General features: G+C 39.0%; 3 protein-coding genes across 3 annotated transcripts; all 3 read left to right on the forward strand.

Annotated features, from left to right (window-relative positions):
- The first annotated feature begins 837 nt into the window (after nucleotides 1-837).
- Nucleotides 838-3,144, forward strand: LOC107304368 (E3 ubiquitin-protein ligase GW2-like). The gene is made up of 6 exons (XM_040524744.1): nucleotides 838-1,038; nucleotides 1,155-1,206; nucleotides 2,169-2,214; nucleotides 2,703-2,784; nucleotides 2,873-2,994; nucleotides 3,082-3,144. The coding sequence occupies exons 1-5, from the start codon at nucleotides 838-840 to the stop codon at nucleotides 2,945-2,947; spliced, it is 456 nt and encodes a 151-aa protein (XP_040380678.1). The 3' UTR covers nucleotides 2,948-2,994; nucleotides 3,082-3,144.
- Nucleotides 3,145-6,329: 3,185 nt separating this feature from the next.
- On the forward strand, nucleotides 6,330-6,682 carry LOC102718187 (17.9 kDa class I heat shock protein-like; the record flags this gene model as incomplete). The annotated part of the gene is made up of 1 exon (XM_015838178.2): nucleotides 6,330-6,682. A coding segment is annotated over one exon (345 nt), but the record flags the coding sequence as incomplete, so codon positions are not given.
- Nucleotides 6,683-6,836: 154 nt separating this feature from the next.
- On the forward strand, nucleotides 6,837-7,509 carry LOC102718467 (hyphally regulated cell wall protein 1-like). The gene is made up of 2 exons (XM_015838349.1): nucleotides 6,837-6,928; nucleotides 7,031-7,509. The coding sequence occupies exon 2, from the start codon at nucleotides 7,036-7,038 to the stop codon at nucleotides 7,486-7,488; it is 453 nt and encodes a 150-aa protein (XP_015693835.1). The 5' UTR covers nucleotides 6,837-6,928; nucleotides 7,031-7,035; the 3' UTR covers nucleotides 7,489-7,509.
- Nucleotides 7,510-21,220: the final 13,711 nt, after the last annotated feature.

Consider the following 21,220-nt stretch of genomic DNA (forward strand, 5'->3'; position numbering starts at 1 on the left):
TGGTGACTTTGTCAGGTCCAGGATATGCCGACAGGCTTCAAAGGTGCTCATAGGGGTAGGGTTTAGTGACTTCGTCAGGTCCAGGATATACCGACAGGCTTTAGAGGTGTTCATAGGGGTAGGGTTTGCGTGTGTACGTTGTTACGGGAGAGTGTAGCGTTGTACTGCATTAAAAAAATGTGCATCCAATCTAACTGACCTCATCTACTTGGTTCTATCTTTTCGCTTCCGACAATACTTACAAGCTAAAATATTAATTCTAAACTTTATATATAAAGTTAATTTTATGTTTTTTTCACCAAAGTTTATTTTTCAATCTAAACTTTAGATCGCGAAGAATATTTTTTATATATATATATATATATATATATATCGTTTACAAATATGTGTTTAACATTTTTGTTATAAGTTTTTTGGGGACGGATTGAACGGTATCTATGTGCGCCAGCTGATCCCGTAGAGGCCATCGAATCTGTTCCAAAAAGAAAGAAAATTAAAGCGGGATGACGAGATGATCCCTTGCCTCCTTCCCTCCACCACCGTTTCTCCTTTCCCTCCTCCGCTCAAAAAGCGGCCGTTGCGCCACCGCCTCCTTCCACACCTCCACCACCGCCAAGGCGGCAAGGCAAAGACGACGCAGCCGCCGCCTGCCCGCCCGCCCACCCGCGAGGCTATATACCTCGGCGGCCCCGATCCCCCACGCGCGCGCCATTGCTGCTTCTCGCTGACTTTCCCGCGCTGCGGGTTGCCTGCTTCCCGCGAACGCCAGCGTTAGGATAGGATAGGATAGGAGGGAGAGTATACGTAGGCGGCCGGGGCGCGGCGGTTGGTTGGTCGATGGGCAACGTCGCGGGGCGGCGGCCGGCGGTGGAGGAGCGGCTCACGCAGCCGCGGAGGCTCCTCCGGCAGCTGTCCGACGTGGACACCGGCCGCCTTCGGCGGCTCATCCGCTCCGGCGACCTCGCGCCGTGCTTCGACGCGGCCGAGGATGCCGCCGCCGGCGCTGGCCACGATGAGGATTGCCCCATTTGCTTCTACGTGCGTATGGGTTTCTGAATTTCTCGCGCGCTTTCTAAGGTGTGTGGGTTCTGAATTTCTGACCATTCTGCTCTGAATTCTGATCCTTTTTGTTTTCCCCTTTGTTCTCATTGCAGTTCTATCCGAGCCTGAATCGATCCAAGTGCTGCGGCAAAGGGATCTGTACAGGTGAGTTCAAAGCTTTCCCCGTCGCAATTTGTGAAAATTTGTTTTGATGGTAATAAACTGTAGTACTTAACTCCATTAGATTACACCTCGAACTATTGTATTGCTCAGTAGCAAACTAGCAATCACCAATCAGCTGGCTACTTACCTGAACAGTGAGTATCAGGGAGTGACACCGGCGAACGAAAAAACTCACTCCATTTCATATCATAAGACTCTTTAACTATGTCTAGATTCATTTATTGATCTTTTATATATATATGTCTAGATTCATTTGAATCTATATGAATCTAAGCAATGAAAAAGTCTTACACTATAATTGACATGGTAGTAAGTATTGTGGTTGTCATCTGCAGTTCTGTATGTCAATATCGATGATATTCTCATTTGTCTCCACGAAGCATTTGGCATTTTCAGTTGTCGCTCACTTAGGCCTTGTTTGAGAGCCCATTTGCCGGCCCGGTTCATTTCGGTGTGGATTGGAAGAAATGTGGTCTCCTACTCTCCCATACAGGCCCTTAAAGTGTCCACTAAAATATTCATCACTAAGGTGTATATACATTTTTTTTATTTTTATATGTGTTACCTAAATAGTCATTAAAAATTTAATAAAGTATATTAATGCGACAGTATATTACTCTATGAACATGCAAGTACAAATCTGGCTTCTAAAAATTATAACAAAAATAAAAAAAACTCAACTTTAAATGTGTCCACACTAGTTTCAGTTTAGTTTATTTTTCTTTACAACTTAGAGAAGTCGAACCTGAATTTCATGTTTGTGGAGTGATATATCTTATACTGATCATCTTATCAATTTTGTAATTTTTCATAACTATTTAGATTGCACGCAAGAAAGAAGTGGATGTCCAACTGAGTATTAAGAAATGCTCTTTCATATAATGCTTGAAAAGTACATTTCAATACTTAATTGTGACATCTTTCTTTGGCTCTTTGCCCTGCAGAATGCTTCTTGCAGCTCATGCCTTCAAAGTCTTCAAAAGTTGTCCAGTATCCTAATTTTCTACTAGTATCTAGTATGATTTGAAATGTATGATGCAATGAATTCCTTTTGCACTGAACGTAAGGTGATGGATATTCAACCTCAAGTCTCCACTTGCTTATGCTTATAAACCAAAATTTAAATTTGCAACCTTGAAGTTGGAGTTGATTTTGAGTTTTTTTTGTTTACTTTTCTATCTTTGGTTTTAGATTGCTAAGAACATATATATACAAGTTTTTATTCATAAATTATTTTTTTATTTGCAACTAGGTTGTTTTGTTTTTTTTCTCTCAAAAGGCCAAACAATGACCTTTTTAGTTTCAAAAATCCTATTATGAACAGTCTTTACAGATGGGGTATTGGGAATAACTTTAATAATTAGGATTGTTTTGAAAAATAACTTTTCCCCTTTTACCTAGATTTACACAAATAAAGCTGATTGCCACCTGAATTTTGCACCTGAGAACTCCTTGGGGTCCTTAAACTAGCAATGCAGCTGTCCTTTCTGCAAAACCGCATCCTACGCAGTTGAATACCGAGGCAGTCGAACCAAAAGCGAGAAGAAACTCAATCAACAAGTAAGTTTCATCCTCACTTGCTAGAGATTATGATCCATCATGTCACAGCCTCTCTTTTATAGCATGCCTTTCCTGTGAAAACATGCAGGAAAAACAGAACGTCAGCGAGTCTAAGAAGATACAGTCGAAATCTCAGATTGCTGGTGAACTTGTTCAACCCTAACAATCGCAAAACATATTTTGACATGGCTAACTTCTTACAAACAACTGGTAATTTGTTAGCATTACTGGATACCGTAGTATTATGAATGCATGCTATCATTATAACTGAAGTTGGTGTACTTTTGATGTGTGCAGAAGCGAGTCTGAGTTCAGCATTACTTGTTTCAGAACCACTGTACAATGAAGCATAAATATTCGGCCAATGGCAGTGCATAAATATTGGCCAATGGCAGTAAAAGAATGAGGATTTGGTGCAGAATTGTACAATGATTCTCTAGCCGAATCTGAAGACAAAGATTAAGTTCCAAGTATTAAGTCCTAAGTTACATTCGTGGCTGTCAAGGGTTCCACGTAAGCATACCATTAGGCAACTACAAATGCTTCGTTTCAGTGCGGTGCACTTGATCTGCTGTAGGATCATGTACTATCTCTTCATTTTCCATTTCTCCCTCTCGTCAGTAGTATATTTCAAGCTTTGGAGGTGTGCATTTTTCATACTCTTTACAAGTCTGGAGTGACACTGAATTACTGATACCCTAATACTATGTTGCATGTTGTAAACATTTTTTGCTTGTTGATGAATTCTTCAGACATGATATAAACTATGTTTCAGTTTGTAGAACAAACTCTGATATTTCCATTCCAAACAAGCCATTACTATGTTGAAATGTAGAAGCTGAGAAGTATGATAACAATGGGAGTTTGCAGTTCACTTAATGACTGAATAATATTGCACAACATCCAATTAGCATTATCTGAGTACTATTGCAGGAGAGAGAGGCCTTCACAAAATGGCTGAAATGTTCAAGAGTATTAACTAGTACATAATCTCAAGCCAAAATAAACTCTCTGTACTACTTCTATAACTGAATTTTCTTAAGACCATCGATTTCCAGCACTGTGTTTTCAGTAGAAATTAAGAGATGAAGCAATTCAGGTCATTTTGGCAAGCCCAAACTAGAACCTTCCATCAGGAACTCTCTAGTATCAGCATACAAAATTGACAAACATCAAACATAGATTGAGCCAAATCTCTCATCAATTACCAGGACAGGACGAGCTGCCAATGGTTAAGCTCCAAAGCATTAGGTTTCATCCACATGCGCGCGTGCAGGAACGCAGTCACCAAACTGCACTCCCTTTGTACAGTAAGCACCATGTGCAGCGACTACCTTAGACTGAAATTGCGGCTATATATGCGTGCAGAAACCACACGCTTCAGACATCAAACTCAGCAAGATCACAGCAACGCTCTTGCACAGAGACCTGATCAGCAATGGCATCTCGTAGAGCTGCCGTTCTTGCTGTTCTTCTTGCGCTGCTACTCTCAGTAGCTGCCGTTGCAATGGCCAGGCCAATCAGAAGAAGCGATTTGGGCTTGGGCCTCGGTGCCAATGGCAGGCTAGGCGTCGGGCTTGGGCTTGATATTGGGCTAGGCGGGTCCGGCTCGGCTTCTAGCTCAGGCCAGGGCTCGGGTTACGGTGCCTGGTCAGGCCCAAATGGTGGCTCTTCTTACACTGCGTCTGGTCATGGGTCAAGGTCAGGCTCCGAGTTTGGGTACGGGTCTGGATCCGCATATGGAGCTGGTAATGGGGGCTCCGCTTCGGGCTGTGGTTCAGGCACGTTGTCCTGCTCGGGCCCGGGCTCAGGCTTAGGCTCAGGTTCTGTAGGACTAGGCACCTCGATTAATATTGGTGTGGGTATTGGATCCAATAGTGGCACTAACGGTCAGTCGGATTGTGATAACGGGTCCAGGTCAAACTATGGCTCTAGCGGGTCGGGCGGAGATTCCTACCGCTCGCGTGGTCATGGTGGGTCTTCCGGTGTTGGGTCGGGTTCTGGGGTAGGAGCGGCTTCTCGTGTTGATTCATATTCTGGATCAACTAGTGGATCATCATCGAGTTCTGGCTCTGGCTCTGGCTCAAGCTCAACTGGAGTGACAGGATCAAATGGGGGTTCCTACTCAAATTCTGGTGCTAGCTCTGGATCTAGCTCGAATGCAGGTTCAGGATATGGTGGCTCTAGTTCTGGTTCCATGTCAGGATCTGGCTCGAGTTCATCGTCGGGTTCCACAGGGATGTCATATGGCTCATCAGGTCAATCTTTATTCTTGTATATATATTCATGTTGCAGCAATGGCAATGTAGTAGCCTTTGCGTGCCATATTTTGCTGTCAAGACTGATTTAGGTATTCGTATCTTAGGTGCAGGCTCATTCAGTGGATCAAGCAGCGGTTCAAACTCTAATGCTGGCTCCATGTCAAGTGCAAGCTCTGGAGCCGGTTCAAGCTCTAGTGCATTTGATGCATCTGGTAGTGGATCAAACTCCATGTCAAGTTCAGGTTCAGGGTCAGGCTCAAGTTCTAACTCAGGATCCGGCTCGAGCTCAGGTTCATCAAAACTATCCCGTATTTTATATGAACTAGAAATGTGACGCGGCTTTGCCGCGTGGTAATTTTAGATGGACCAATTGTTTCAGTGACTATAATCGTAAATGCACACTTAATACTGCTATGAATTATTTTAAATGAAGAAAAAGACATGGCCTTGTTGCACGTTGGCGCAACTGCTTAGGCCAGTCTAATCTTTTCAATACCTTTTTTACCATACCTAGATCCATATGAGATATCCTAAATATTCTTAACATGTTGGATCAGGAATGCTAATGAAGCTGGAGCGGAGCTAAAATATTTTTTCGGGGTTAAGCAACCTCGATGACATACAAAGAAATACATGTTTAAATAATTTAAACAATGAAGATTATAATACAAATTAAGCAAGATCAGTGTATTTCTTAGTGTATCTCTCCTTTTCTGTAGTACGTGTATATCACTTAGATAGTTTGATGAGTTTTTAGTTTGTAAATATACATAGCTCACATTTAATAAACAGAATGCACATACTCGATATACATAAACTATGCAGCAATTGGATTATTCTAATTATTCAATTGTGTCGATAGCATGAACTTACGATGCGAAACCAATGATGCACGCATACATGTGAATTACTCGCGCTAAGCAACTATTTCATACATATCTCACTGAGATCGATTAAGCACATAGATTATGGTCATTTGGAATCTATCAATTCACATAGCTAGCTCTTGCTACTTAATTAGAACCAGGTCGAGCGGTTTCGAGTCTCATAAGAACGTACGCAAGAGAACTCTCGAGAAGCTACTTTCCTCTCCATCCTCATCATTCCCCGCCGCATATAAAAACGCAATCAGCTCATCGACATAGACCGGAGCAAGAGAAAAAGGCAGCGACTGATCGAAACCCGAAGCTTACACTTCGCCCCCAATTGACGAAACTGCACATCAGCCTGTAGCAAGTAGAACCAAATCCAACCGACGATGTCGCTGATCCGCCGCAGTAACATTTTCGACCCATTCCCGGCCCGTTCGACTCCGACAGCGGCAGCCTCTTCCCGTCCTTCCCCCCGGCGCACGTGTTCAAGGCGGACGTGCCGGGGCTGAAGAAGGAGGAGGTCAAGGTGGAGGTTGAGGACGGCAACGTCTTCCAGATCAGCGGCGAGCGCAGCAAGGAGCAGGAGGAAAAGATGGACACGTTGCACCGCGCGGAGCGCGGCGGCGGCAGGTTCCTCCGCAGGTTCCGCCTCCCCGAAAACGCCAAACCCGAGCAGATCAAGGCGTCCTCCACCGTCACCGTGCCCAAGGAGGAGGCCAAGAAGCCCGACGTCAAGTCCATTCAGATCTCCGGCTAGATGCCATCATCGGCTCATGTGCGATCGGTGGAGCACGGTGGGGTTTTTCTTTTGCCTGCTTTGTCTGTCCTGAAGGAGCAATAAAAATCGGCGGCGGCGGAGCTCGAAGAGGTGGCGGCGGGGGAAGAGCCTTTCTTTCTTTTTCCTTTTTTTTTTCTTAGCCGGGGGTTGCAGGGAGAGCGGACGAGCTGGCGACGTGTTTTGCGCGCGATGAGGCGTGACACGTGGCCCAATCACATGCAAGAAACGGACACGTAATTCGTATATAGAGATGTATATTTGTGTTTTTACAAACACAAAGCAATCAATCATAGCATGTAGTGAACAGTACGTAGCTATTTTGTCTTTGTTTGCAGGATCCATGAGTGCTTCTGGAAGTGAGTCCAACTCCGGTGCAGGTTCAGGTTCAGGTTCAAGCTCTTCTTCATGGTCTGGCTCTAGCTCTGGTTCCAGCACAATGTCTGGAAACGATGCTCTCTCAGGTTCAGAATCTACTGCCAATTCATACTCTGGATCATCCACAACCTCTGCCACCGCTGCAAACTCGGGCTCGGATTCAAGCGCATGGTCCAGCTCCAACTCTGGAGCTAGCTCAGATACTGTGCCGTCTGGCACAGGAGCTGCTTCCAATGCCGGCTCTAGCTCGAGTTCTTGGTCTAATGGTGGCTCAAACACCGGCACATTCTCTGGAGCTGGATCCTCTAGCTGGTCTAGCTCAACATCTGGAGGAGGATTTGGTTCTGGATCCCAATTTCCAACTTTTGGAATGGGTGGAGCTGCAGCCGGAGCTGGAGGTTGGGGTAAGCACCATTGAGATACCGGTGCTTCTATACGTACGACGATTTTTTTACGATGTTTGTACCATGAAACGTTTCTCTCGCCGTTACGTTTGATCGTAACCAGGTCGGGAGAAAAGATCGTATGTGTAGCATTTTCCATTGAGATACTCTGTCATGGGTCTTGGAGGATCCACTTTGCTCTTATGTCTGATAATTTGATTCTGTTCTGAATTTTCCCGGAATAATAATCTTATGCAAGCAAGCACAGCGGTATCAATTTTTCTCTGGTAAGGTAGAATCGTTGTGGTCATCGTGATGGACAGCTTTTTCTTTATATGTACCGGCAGATGCTATCGTGGAATGAAATCTTTTCTGATACGCACTTTAACTCTGTCTAGCTTGCATTGCATCTACTGAATGTCTGAATCTGCAAGATGATGTTCCTTTCTACTCGCGAAACAAACGTTGCTTGAGCTTGAATGCAACAGCACACGATTCCCATAATCCCATCACCATTCAGTCGTAGCCCCAATCTGCCCTCGCCGACTCGATCTCGCTGCCAAACCAACACATGAAACTACGATGAATCATCACATCATAACCAGATCAGATCACCCAAACACGCATGTACACTACGAGTACGCCGACCCATCACGCTTTGCTTGGACCTGGATGAAAGATTGGAAGAGAAAGAGGTACCTAAAATCCTATGCCATTAGGCATTGATACGTGGATTTTACTCTTCTACGATTCACATACCGGTATCTATAATAATAATAATAATAGTGGTGGTCGTGAATCCGGTAGCTTCATACATGGGGCATGGGCACACCCATGTTCCACTGAGCGGCAAAAATAATTTCAAAATTTATGTTAATATCATATACGTCACTGCATAAACAAGATCAAATTTAACCTTTATAGATTAAAAAATAATGATTATAATTATTTGTATCATAATCATAATTTAATTTGGACATGTTTACGGAGTAATATATCATATATTAATCTACCTACCAAATTTTTAATATATTTTGGATGACACTGAAAAACAAGGAGATATCCTCTAGAGAGATTATAATTTATTTTCTGGACTTGGTATACGATAAGAGTCGTGTGATTTCTATTGTTTCATTAGGGAATGTATAAAAGTAGAGCCTGATATGATCTCTTAATTAAAATCTGTCATCTAGGACTCAGGCCGCGTTCCCCACCCCCATTAGTTAACTTATACCTCCTCGTTTTCCATGCGCACGTTTCCCGAACTGCTAAACGGTGTATTTTTGCAAAAAAATTCTATAGGAAAGTTGTTTTAAAAATCATATTAATCTATTTTATAATTTTTAATAATTAATTAATCATGTACTAATCTATTACTACGTTTTCGTGCCAGGGCCATAAGTTAACTAACCTGTATATGCCGAACGTGGCCTCAGGGTATCTACTAGAGTCAAATATGGTTTTTTAATTAATACACCAAAATATTTTTATTACTCTTCTTTTCTTTTTTTTATCCACTACCATACAATATATTTTGTTCGATAAATGCTAAGAATTGCCGTTATCATGCGTAACAATAATCTTTGTCTTTTCTCTCGTCTCTCCTCCATATCATTATTATCTTCATCTTTTTCCTTCTACTTATGGTTACAAATCAATTGTAGTTTTTAACCTTAAATTTGGAGTTGATTTTGGAGGATTTCATCGTAGTTTATTTTTTAGTATTTATTTTTATATTAATAAGAACAATATAACATGTATATAAAAGTTTTATGCATAAATTATTTTTCGTTTGTAAATATACCGTTCGGTTGTTTTCATAAAAAAATTTCTATATCGTAAGAGCTAACTTATACAATAGTTATACACAAGCATATACTATATCATTGTAATTATGGTTCACTTCTAATACACATTTAATGCCTTAGAGCTTGTACTATAGTTGGTTGTAAAATTGTAAGAGCAAGGCTAATAATATAGCCAGCAAACCGGCGGTAAGACTTTTTATAGCCATATCTTAGCCCATCCATATAGTAGTGAGCTCTTCATCATCAATGCAATGCACACTTGTGTCTCTTACAGAGTTTCTTCGTTCTGGTGCCCAAGTCGGCTGTAAGCTTACAACCCACTTCTCCTCTCTCTTCTCCACCTCAACATTTAGCCAATTTATAGCCTGCTATTATACTTGTTCTAACCCATTTTCCCTCTCTCTTCTTCATGTACACATAAATACGGCGTGACAAACCTTGAAACCTGTTTAACTTACTTAGAGCATCTCCAACAGACAGCCTAAATTAGGCTCTCCAAATACTTATTTGGCAACTCTCTATTTCATTTGGCCACTCAAATTTGTTTTTTACTTCAATAGTCTCTCCATCCACCCTCCCTATTCCGAGTCTATGACAGTTGGGTCCCACATGTCATCCTCTTCTCTCCCTCAATCTCTTTTCTCCCTCTTTTATTTTTCTCTCTTTCTTTCTCACCCGAAGCAGGCGGTGGCGCAGGGAGTCGCGGGAGGCAGCGCCGGCCTAGAGCGGGCAGCGCAGCCGGCCGCGGGGCGGGGAGACGGCAGCACGGCCGGGCGCGGGGAGGCAATGCCGGCGTGACGCCGCAGCAGGCGGCGCAAGGAGGCGCGGTGCAGCGACGACTTGCTCCGGCGACGACCCGACGATGGCTTACTCCGGCGATGACCCGGCGACGGGTTGCTCCGGCAACTAACACGGCTTGCTCTTTGACCTGGAGGGGCAGACGACTTGGTAGAGTGGTAGTGCAGCGTGGGCCCCACACGTGAGATCCACGGATGGCAAGTTTGGTTTGAGTGGCTAAATTTGATAAGTGGGATAACTGGTTTGGCCATCCAATGACTTGGCCATCTCGATGGCAAGTCTGTTAGAAAACTTTTTTTTTTTACCATACTATCCAAATTTTAGTCCGGAGAGTTGATAGCTAGAGATGCTCTTGCTGTACTCGCTCCTACCGTCGGAGCGGTTGATCGAGGAGGGGTCATATATGAATTAATAAGAAGTACCAATCAACCACCTCAAATTTACGTGCCCTACTGTAACAGTACATCTCCAGCGAGCGGCGGGCAGTTAATAATGTCAGATGGGGATTCACATGAACAGATGCAGATGGATGGATGAATTGACAAGAGCCCAGTCGGCCATGGGCAGGGCCAGACGACGATGAATTGATGGCATGCAGTATATATCTTCCTCTCATGGACGGCCTGCACATGCGTGGTTATGCAACAGTACGTGAGCCGCCCGTTCATGAATTGATGTGTTGTGTACAGTGAGCAGAGTTGAGTAATGCTTGCTTAATTCGTCTGTCCATAACGCCACTCTTTTTGTACGCCAAATTAAACCGTTCATTCATTATGCCCATGCTGATGAATGATGCTAGCTAGTCAGCTTCTGCGTGTTTACAAAGTACATGAACATCCACCGCAGGCAGGCAGTACTACACATTTGCACATGCCAACACCGATCGATCTCAGAGCTAATCAAAGCCTCATGCATGATTCAGTTTAAATTCTAAAAATGATTATATTTTAGAACCAAAAAAGTACTTTTATCTGTTATATATAATCGTTGTCCTATCTAGTTTATCCTAAAATAAATTTAGTTTGTAGCGATTATTGCAGTGAAGTCTGAGATAGCTGAAAGCGGAGGATTGAAGAATTATAAAATTATATATATAAGAACGTAAATGGCTGAATTAACTAATACATAAATTCTTTTGCAAGAAACAAATTACTTAGAAGCTTAAAAATATATGCCCGTGAAAATTTGTAATCGTTCGGTACGAGGCTTTAGTGAATAGTGAGTGGCATAGATAGCGGGTACATGACTATATTCTATTTTACATACCTAACTCCCATCAAAATAAATATATTTTCAATAAAAGTTATAAATATACCAAGATATAAAAATTTATAGTATAATTAGGCACACCCAGAAGAAAAAATATGACCATACCACTGCGGGACACAAGAAAGGTCGTCTTGCAGCTTTTAAAAGAATATACCAAACAACATATTTATAAATAAAAAATAATTATGAATAACAATTTAATATACGTGATTTTAGCATCTAAAAGCAAATGCTAAAAACTAAATTAAAATAAAAAACCCTTAAAATCAAATATAAATTTAAAGCTAAACACGAGTAGGAGAAAAAGATAAAAGGCCGTGGAGGCGTGGAGCCCGAACCACGGAAGGTTAGGCTGTCACTGACCGTCGGCGGGCATGGCGCCGGCGTTGATGAGGGCGGTGGCCGGCGGGCGGCGGCGACTGACGGAGACCTGGGGGGGTTGACCGGCAGGGAGGCGTGTGACGGCGGATGTCTGGGGTGGTCGGCCGTTGGGAGATTGGCAGTTGAGGCGATGGACGTACCGTTCGTGCACCTCATTCCCGGCGGCCGCCCGGCGACCAGACCAGTCGGCCGCTACTCTGCTCGATCTTCTCATTTCATTCCGGCGTTTCCTGACGCGGTTTCAATCTCCCGGCGCTGGTTTAGTGATACTCTCCCACCTTTTCATTTAACATGTGTTCGTTTATGTAATTTATTGCTAGATTATTTTTTTTTCGTATGTGTTTTCTAAACGGTTAAATATCATAGTTTCTTAAAAAAATATTGTCTTACTTTTCTAAAATATATATTTTTAAATTTATAGCATTATTTACATCATTTATATTATTATGAGCAATTTTATTATCATTCAGGAGGTACCACTATTTTCTATATAAAATTTGGTATCAACAGAAGATGCCAAGTTTTACATAGAATACAGTAGTGCCTCTTGTTATCTCCCCAAGAATGAAAAAAAATACTCTATCATTAAATAACTATATAAAATCAAATACTTTTATTTGAAGAACAACGTAACCTTACTCGTACTATTATCTTTTTACTACTCTTACATTCTTGTTTGATAATATTTTTGCACCACACATTCTCTTACATGTCATGTCTTGTCGCGGATGTATATGTTGTCGGCCATGGTGATCGAACAATGCGTATTATTGGCACATCTACGTCTATCTTTTTGCTTTTATGTTTTTATGCCAAATAAATCTTTTAACCTTAAATTTAAAGTTAATATTAAGATTTTTTCACCGAATTTGTTTCATAGCATTGGCTTTTATCTAAAATAGATAAGAATATGCATATAAATTTTTATTTATAAATTATTTTTAATTTATAAATATATCATTTGACAATTTTTCATAAAAAAACCCAAACAATCGCCTCCTTAATAGAAAATCTCTATAGTGGTATTGGAAAAGAGAGCTACTGTACTAGGGAGCATGTAAGGTTGTTTCTTGCCAATATTTTCTGTCTTTTCTAAAAATTTAGTGATATAAATGGTGAAATTAATTTCAACAAAATTAAAAGTTTATTTTACAAATGCGAGATGTTGAGTTTTTATATAAAACTTTTCTAAAAACACACAATTTAGTACTAGGGAAACATGTAAACAGAAACCAAAAAAAGTGAATAGAAAAAATACAATCTTAGGTCCCCTTTGATTCAAAGGAAATTCAAAGTAATTTTAGAGGATTTCATTCTATAGAAATTTTTCCTACAAAGCTCTTTGAATCAAAGGAATGAATCCTATGAATTTCTAAGGAATGCATCTTCCCATACAAGTTTTGAAGGAAATTTAGCAAGAGGTAGAACCTCATGGAAAAAATCCTTTGAGTCTTTATCTCTCCTCAAATTCCTGTGTTTTTTCTGTGGTCCAATCAAACGGTCATTCTTACGTTTTTCCTGTGTTTTGTAATACTCTTTTTTACACTTATATTCCTATCAGAATCCTATGTTTTTCATATTCCTCTATTTTTTATTCCTGTGATTCAAAAGGGTCCTATGTTCATTTGTGAAAATGAAGACAATGGGGTAGATTTTATTATTCCAGGGACGAGTATTTAATAATATAAATGATAAAATTAATTATTACAAATTTTTAAATATACTCTAAGAAAATGAGATGATGAACTTATACATATTTTAGAAAAGTTTAACGCGTCAGGAAGAGCGAGTGCAAAAATTTTAAAAACCTATGAATCAATAGAAAAGAACAAAGACTTAGTCGTCTTAGGTAACAGTTTGGATCGATTTTTATATATATAAAAAGGACCGGAGGAAGTAGTTTCGACTTGCTGCAGCATACTGGTCACAATTTATGCGATGCGAATGCGACGCACACGTAATTAATGGTCAGAGATAATGCATGGCAGCCCCTACATAAAACTATTACAGTACGCATCAATCTGCGCTCTGCATTAGTGCGTGCGTTGAACGAGTAAGCACGACCAGCGTTCGCCTTAATTTCCAAATTGAGCACCAGATTTCCAACTCCAGCGAAATGGCATTTTTTTAAAATCAAATTTTGGTCGAATTTTACTTTTGGAAAACCGATTTCTTAAAAACCATTCCAAACTTAACTCGGAATCTACTCCCGTCCCGCGTTGAAATCGCCTAAATCTAGCTGTTTTTGACCGGTTTTCGCCGAAAACGTAAACTCTGAACATGAATTTGACAGCTAAGGCAAAACAAATCCAACCTCCAACCGCCCTTTAATAACTGATGGATCAGTGATTCCTTACCGAAGTCGAGCCCCTGTCAAGTGTCAACTGCGACACGGCTGGCACCTGGCTCTGTCCTACCTCTATCTCTACCTTTATATAAATTGTGAAATTAATCGCTCTAAAAGTTAAAGGGTCTGCTATAAAGATAAAAGACAATAAAACTCTTTAAACTATTTTTTAAATAAACATACCGTTTAATAAGAAACGTGTGTAAAAATAGAGAGAAAAAAAAACCCAGTAAAATAACGCAGCCGTGCTGCTGGCTGCTGCATTCATTGGGCGGTGAGTGGCACGCGCAGCAGCTCGCGTGCGTACAACGTACAGCTGCTCCGCGTAGCGTGATGAGCTGAGCTCCTCCCAATCGGCGGTGGCCACCGACCATGCCCTGCACCCGCAACAGCTGCATGCAGACAGGGTATCTGATCACGAACAGCGGGTGATGAGATCAGACGAGATGCACTGCCCTGCAAAGCTAATACGGAGTATACGCAGCAAGCACACGAGGAGCAGGAATTCCTTCTCTCTCGACCTATACAAGGATCACAGGGACGGATCCAGCATGGGGACAGCGAGGGTCTGAATCTTCACTGTGTCTCGTTAAAATTATGAGTCCTTACTAAGACTCTTTTAAAACATTTAGTCAAAGATTAATAAATTTGAATTAATACGAGGCTAAAGCTATATCTAATTTGGAAATTGCTACACGTACAACTCAACCATCTGATTTACGTACGACCCAATTGATCAATAGCTGCAGTGTCATTCCCTTGACTCCGTTTGTCTAATCAATGGTGGTAGTGTTTTAGTCCTACGCAGGTAGTATAATTAGATCTTGCGTATAGCAGGACTGATCTAATTTTAATGTTTTTAGCTAGATCTGCCCCGAAGGATGGAGCAGCATCTTTTTTTCCGAATCCACACAATATTTTAGCCAGGGCTTGCAGTTGCAAGGGGTTATTGTTTGACTTCTATATGACAACGTATTTCCTTACGAAAGATATGTTATGAATAAAACTTTTATACATAACTATGGATAAAAAATAAACTACCATTAAAAAACTTCAAATTAACACTAAATTTAAGATTAAAAATTCAAATTTTGGCATATAAAAAGGATCGTCTTCGAATTGACACATGAATCCTTGCAGGAAATCTTTCAGATGAATCAACCGAGGCTCATACACCCCCCCCTCTCTCCTACCGATCAATCTGATTACAATGAATCCACTGGTTTAATTACCACTAGTGCTGACAAACTTGCAGTTAAGTCTGCAACTAGGTAAAGTGCTACAGTAGGCAGCACTGTGTTGCAGGTTTCCCAGCGAGCTCATATCCGTAGGCACGAGCGAAGGTTCAGTGAGAAATGTGGCTGCTGAGATCGGGCGAGCAAGGGGGCCGGTACGGTGCGTGCCATTGCCGCCTCTAGGCTCCAGTATGTGAGCACATTAATGAGTGGGATGGCACATGAACATTACTCCTAGTTGGCAGATGTGGCAGACTGGCACGCTGCAATCAATGTGTCTGAATGGAGGGTACTTCTTATATTATATTAGGTGTTGTTTAGCTGTTAAAATTTTTTGATAAAAACATCACATCACATCGTTTAGATTGAAATTTTTTTTAAAGAAATGTCACATTAAATGTTTGACCGGACGTCGGAAGGGGTTTTCGGACACGAATGAAAAAACGAATTTCACGGCTAGCTTGGAAACCGCGAGACGAATTTTTTGAGCCTAATTAATCCATCATTAGCACATGTTGGTTACTGTAGCACTTATGGCTGATCATAGACTAATTAGACTCAAAAGATTCGTCTCAAGATTTCTTCCATAACTGTGCAATTAGTTTTTTGATTCATCTATGTTTAATATCTAAAAATTTAATGTGATGTTTTTGGAAAAAAATTTAGGAACTAAACAAGAACTTACTATCAGTTATTTTGGTCGAAAAGAAAATACTATTTTCATCCTAAAATAATTGTATCAGTAGATTTACATGTCAAACGGTTGACCATCTGTCTTATTTGAAAAAATTATATTTTTTAAAAATAATTACACATAAATTATTATTCAAAGCGTTACACTTGTTATGGGACATAGGTAGTACTACAGTAATCTTTCTGACAAAGAGTTGATTTTACAACATATTTGTAAATAGAAAATAATTTATAAATAAAACTTTTATATACTTATTTGACAAATTTTGAACTTTTAATCTTAAATTTAAATTTAGGGTTTTTAAAAAACTAATTTATAAGTACAAAAACTAATTTATAAGTAATTATTTACATACATGTGCATATCGATTAAAAAAATGTTGTTAAATGAATTACAATGGAAGAATCAGATCTAAAATAAGTATTACAATTTAAAATTTAGCTTATAAGTAGTTCAAAAGTGAAACTCTAAACATAAGAGAAAATTATTATTTATTAACATATGCAAAATTCACTTTTGATCAATTTTATATTTCTGTTATATATATTGTATGTTATATTTGTGAAATTTAGAAAAATATATAATTTAAGTCACCTAAACTAAAAAATTTGAACACATCACCGAGGATTACTGCATGCCCAAAGAATACTGAAAGAGACATAGGCCATGTTCGGTAGAAGGGGTGGGATGGGTGAGTTATCCGGCACGAAAAATATAGAAATAGATTAGTGTATGATTAATTAATTATTAATTATTAAAAAATAAAAATAGATTAATATATTTTTTTAAAAAATAACTTTCTTATAGAAAATTTTTACAAAAAATACACCGTTTAACGGTTCGGAAACCGTACGCGTGAAAAACGAGGTGGCTTAAATAACTTAGGCCTTGTTTAGTTGCCAATTTTTTTTCAAAAACATCAAATCAAATCTTTGGATACCTAAATAAAGCATTAAACATACATAAACTAAAAAACTATTATACAGTTACGGAAGAAATCTCGAGACAAATTTTTAAGCCTAATTTGTACATGATTAGCCATAAGTGCTATAGTACCAAGATTTGCTAATGAAGGATTAATTAGGCTCAAAAAATTCGTCTCGCGGTTTACAGGCTAGCCGTGAAATTTGTTTTTTTATTCGTATCCAAAAACCACTTCCGACACCCGGTCACACATTTAACGCGACAATTCTCCCAAATTTTTTTCCAAACGCCTTACCTCCCCCGCCGAACGCGCCGTACTATATTCATGCATCCATGGAGCCGAGCCAACACTATGAAGCAAATGTACCACATGCCGCTGCGACCAGAGATGGAAACGGTTTTGTACCCATCAGGTTTCCTTGCCCGTACTCGTGCCTGCGCAAACTAAGATATATCAGTTTAAGAGCCCATTTGAGGAGCTTTTGGTACCTGGATCTTCTTTAGAAGTCAAAACCTCTTTTCAACGACACTTAAGCTTTTAAGAATCTAGAGTTATAAAATCCAAAAAGTAAACTAGAAGCCAGGAGCTGGGTTTCCTAACTTTTCTAGACTATGAGAAGCTATTCTTACCGGTTGTTTTTTAAATCCTAAGCTCCTCCAAACAGGTCCTAAATCCCACAGCCACCGTCAGTTGGGGATTTTCCCGTACCACATCCACATGGGTAGTTTGTACTGGTTGGGTACCCTTTTAATTTAGCGTAATATTTAGGTGAATAATTTTACTAACATGTTTCAAAAACAAGTAAATAAACAATAATAGACAGTACTTAGGCGGAACACATAGCATACCAATTAAGTCTACTACCAAAAACATACCAATACATTATTACATCCAACATCATCATCATTGTAGCAAGTTTAATGACACATCTCGTAGCTTGCTAATGTACTCCTAGATTCTGTACGAGGAGTGGTCATATTTTCTCCGAGATTTAGTTTTTATATGAAATATGCAGTAGGCACACACACTACGCGAAATGGACGAACTTTGGATTTTATTGGGTTAATTAGCTATTGAGGACACAGTGAAAAAACCGGACCAGACCGGTAGTTCAACTGGAAAAAACCAGAACCGACATTCTTAGCGGCTTCAGTTCCGCTCAAGAGCCACCACCGCAATTGACCCGGTTTGACCCAGTAAAAACCCGGTGAATCGCCGGTTTTTTCCATGAACTGGCTGGGTTTTTTAAGAATTAGACTGTTTTTTTAACAATCTGACTAATTTTTTAATTTGACTTATGGTTGTACTGCATTATAATATATTAGGTTACCATGCTATAATTATATTTTAATGTTGTAGCCATATAATAATATATATTGATTTATTTATATATATTTTACTAGTTTTTTATAGTTGTATATCAAAAATAATATAAATAGTTATAATACTAATAAATAAAAAACTAGCGATTCGACCGATGACCGATGGCCAGAGCGGGTCATCCTCCAATCCGGTTTTATTTACTATGGTTAAGGATTGGACGAAAATAAACGAGTGTGTGGTAATAATTTTAAATAAGACGTGATAGATAAGATAAGTAGAACTATAAATAAAAAAAATATCTATGTTGTGGTACCACATATAATGCATAGAAATAAACGAAGGGAGTACTTTGGTATCAGTCGATCGGTCAGTCGCGAGTGTTAAGCTCATGATCAGCTGCTGTGGGCACGCCATGGTACTGCAAAAGGCCAGACTGAAACTGTGTTCGGACTTCGGACACAACAACAGCTTCCCATAGTTGTAGAGCTTGCTTAAAAGCGGCTTTTATGGCTGCTGCTAATTAATAAGCCACGACTTATAACCTAGAAAGTGTTTCTGCTTATACCTATATTATTCGTTTGTTTCTGCTTATACCTATATTATTCGTTTCGTATTTTAATAGATGATATCGTCGGTTTTTGCTACACGTTTGTATATTTGTGCAATTGTTATTTGTTTTGCTGTGATTGGATGTATCACTAAATATATTTTAATTATGACTTACATTTTCATATGTTTGGATAAAAATTTTCAACAAGACAAACGGTGAAACTATAGAAAAAAAATCAACGACGTCATATATTGAAATACAAATGGGTAATCTTTAATTGAAAATTTTGTAAAATTGTCCACCTTAACCAGACATGTTGGTTGAGTAGGTAGAGGAAATCATGGCCGTACGTAGATCGTAAAATCCGAACGGTGTTAACTTGTAATGTAAATTAAAGCTATTAGAGATCACGAAGACTTAATTTGTAGTTTTCTTTACTTTAAAATACTCTTCTGTCCCTAAAACACGAATCTGCCCTTCATTAAGGTTATATGCTTCTGCAAGGCTTGTTTGCCTGTTAAACTTTGGCATACCTAATTACTGACGTTTACACCTGACGATCGTACAATCGTCTCTAAGCAAGGATACAAAATGAGGATAATAAAAAAATAGCAATATAATATGCAATATACTAGTCATGTTTTTTATATCTCCACGTCATAAAAATATAGTATTTTAGATACTATTTTTTTATAATACAAAGCCTACTAAGTCCGTGTTCTTTAGATTATTAGATAAATCAGATTCTCTCGTTTTCCTTGCAAACACTTGCTGAACAGCTAAACGATATATTTTTTAAAAAAATTCTACATAATTTTTTTAAAAAATATTACATCAATTCATTTTTAAAGTTTTTAATAGCTAATAATTAATTAATTAATCATATACTAATTCATTACTTTGTTTTCCTCGCAAGATCTTGGTTATATCTTGAATTTAAATTTAATACTAGCTGTCCCTTATTATATTTTGGTTTGTTATATAAAAACCATATCGCATGCAAGATATGATATTCTTATATTTCTTCATCTATTCAATTATCATATCATCATCTGTCCTTTATGCCAACTCACTTAATTATATGAACACTATCCTAATAACTGCGTTGTGAATATCCTAAAGGGAACATTGAAATCTATAAGGTCTTTGTGGTATGAATGTTTCAGTTAAAAAATATTACCTGAATTTAATATTATAAGATTTTGGCACTCACAGCTAATAAATCTAAGCACATATGTAAAATGTATTTGTTGATCTATGGTAGAGTAAGATTTTATATTTTTATTCGTAGCAGGTAAAAAAGATAGATATGAAGAAAAAAGAATTACGAGCAATAAAAAATCTAAATAAGATAGAGAAAAAAATAAAAATTGGTTGTAGCTCAAAGAAGCATACCCTATAGTTTAGGCCCCGTTTAGTTCTAAAAGATTATGGGAGAGGAGTCACATCGATGCATACGGTCATATATTTGAAGTATTAAATATAGTCTAATTATAAAACAAATTTCAGATTCCGTCTAAAAATCGCGAGATGAATCTTTTGAGTCTAATTAATCCGTTATTGGCACATGTTGGTTACTGTAGCACTTATGGCTAATCACGTACTAATTACGCTCAAAAGATTTATCTCACGATTTCTTCATAACTATATAATTAGTTTTAATATTCATGCATATTTAATGTTTTACTTAGTTGTCCAAAGATTCAATATGATGTTTCTGGGAAAAGTTTTTAGACTATTTGCATGGGATCCTACGGCCGTAAGTAAATTGCTCTTTCTGGCAGACAATTACTGCTACGTCTTTAGCTAGGTGTAGTAGATATTTTTGGCCATGGCTCTCGTAATGTGCTGCTGCTACGTACCGTGGTACCACAAAGCTACCTACACTGGAAGGTGCACTTGAGACCAAATTAACAACCACTAATAATGGCAGTAAGCTGTGTATGTGTGTATGTAACTCATGCAGTTGCACGTCAATTCAATTATTCGCATTCATATTAACAACGTTTTTATACCTGATTGGCCAGTTGTTTTTAATAGTACTATACCAAAGTGCATCTAACTAAGTAAGGGACTAATGATCTTTGATTAGTTCAACATATGTTTAGTCCTTAAGATAAATTAGAGTAAGCTTAGTGACCCCTACGAATGAAAGAAAAAGGTTTAAAGTCTCAAAACAGATAAATTTGTTTTTTAATTGTATTTGAGTCCTTAGTAAACCATACTATTAAGAGGGCTACTACATAACTCAATGTTTATGTCCAGGTGCTCAAAGTATATACTTAATATATAAAGTGAGAGATACAAAGCACCATACTCACAAGAGAAAATGGCCACAACTATTAAGCGGTGTCCGAAAGTTCTGATCGATCTCATCTATCTCTCTGAGAGGCCTTAGAAGTTTCGATGATCGTCATTGAAAATTCAATCAAGGCTC

The sequence above is a fragment of the Oryza brachyantha genome, chromosome 6 (genome assembly GCF_000231095.2).
Source record: "Oryza brachyantha chromosome 6, ObraRS2, whole genome shotgun sequence".
Lineage (NCBI taxonomy): Eukaryota > Viridiplantae > Streptophyta > Magnoliopsida > Poales > Poaceae > Oryza > Oryza brachyantha.

Coding starts and splice junctions, on each gene's coding strand:
- LOC102718467 (XM_015838349.1), top strand. CDS start 7,036: ATGAGTGCTTCTGGAAGTGAGTCCAACTCCGGTGCAGGTTCAGGTTCA.
- LOC107304368 (XM_040524744.1), top strand. CDS start 838: ATGGGCAACGTCGCGGGGCGGCGGCCGGCGGTGGAGGAGCGGCTCACG. Junction 1,207..2,168: donor CGGCAAAGGGATCTGTACAG/GTGAGTTCAAAG, acceptor TTTGCCCTGCAG/AATGCTTCTTGCAGCTCATG. Junction 2,785..2,872: donor AGAAGAAACTCAATCAACAA/GTAAGTTTCATC, acceptor GAAAACATGCAG/GAAAAACAGAACGTCAGCGA.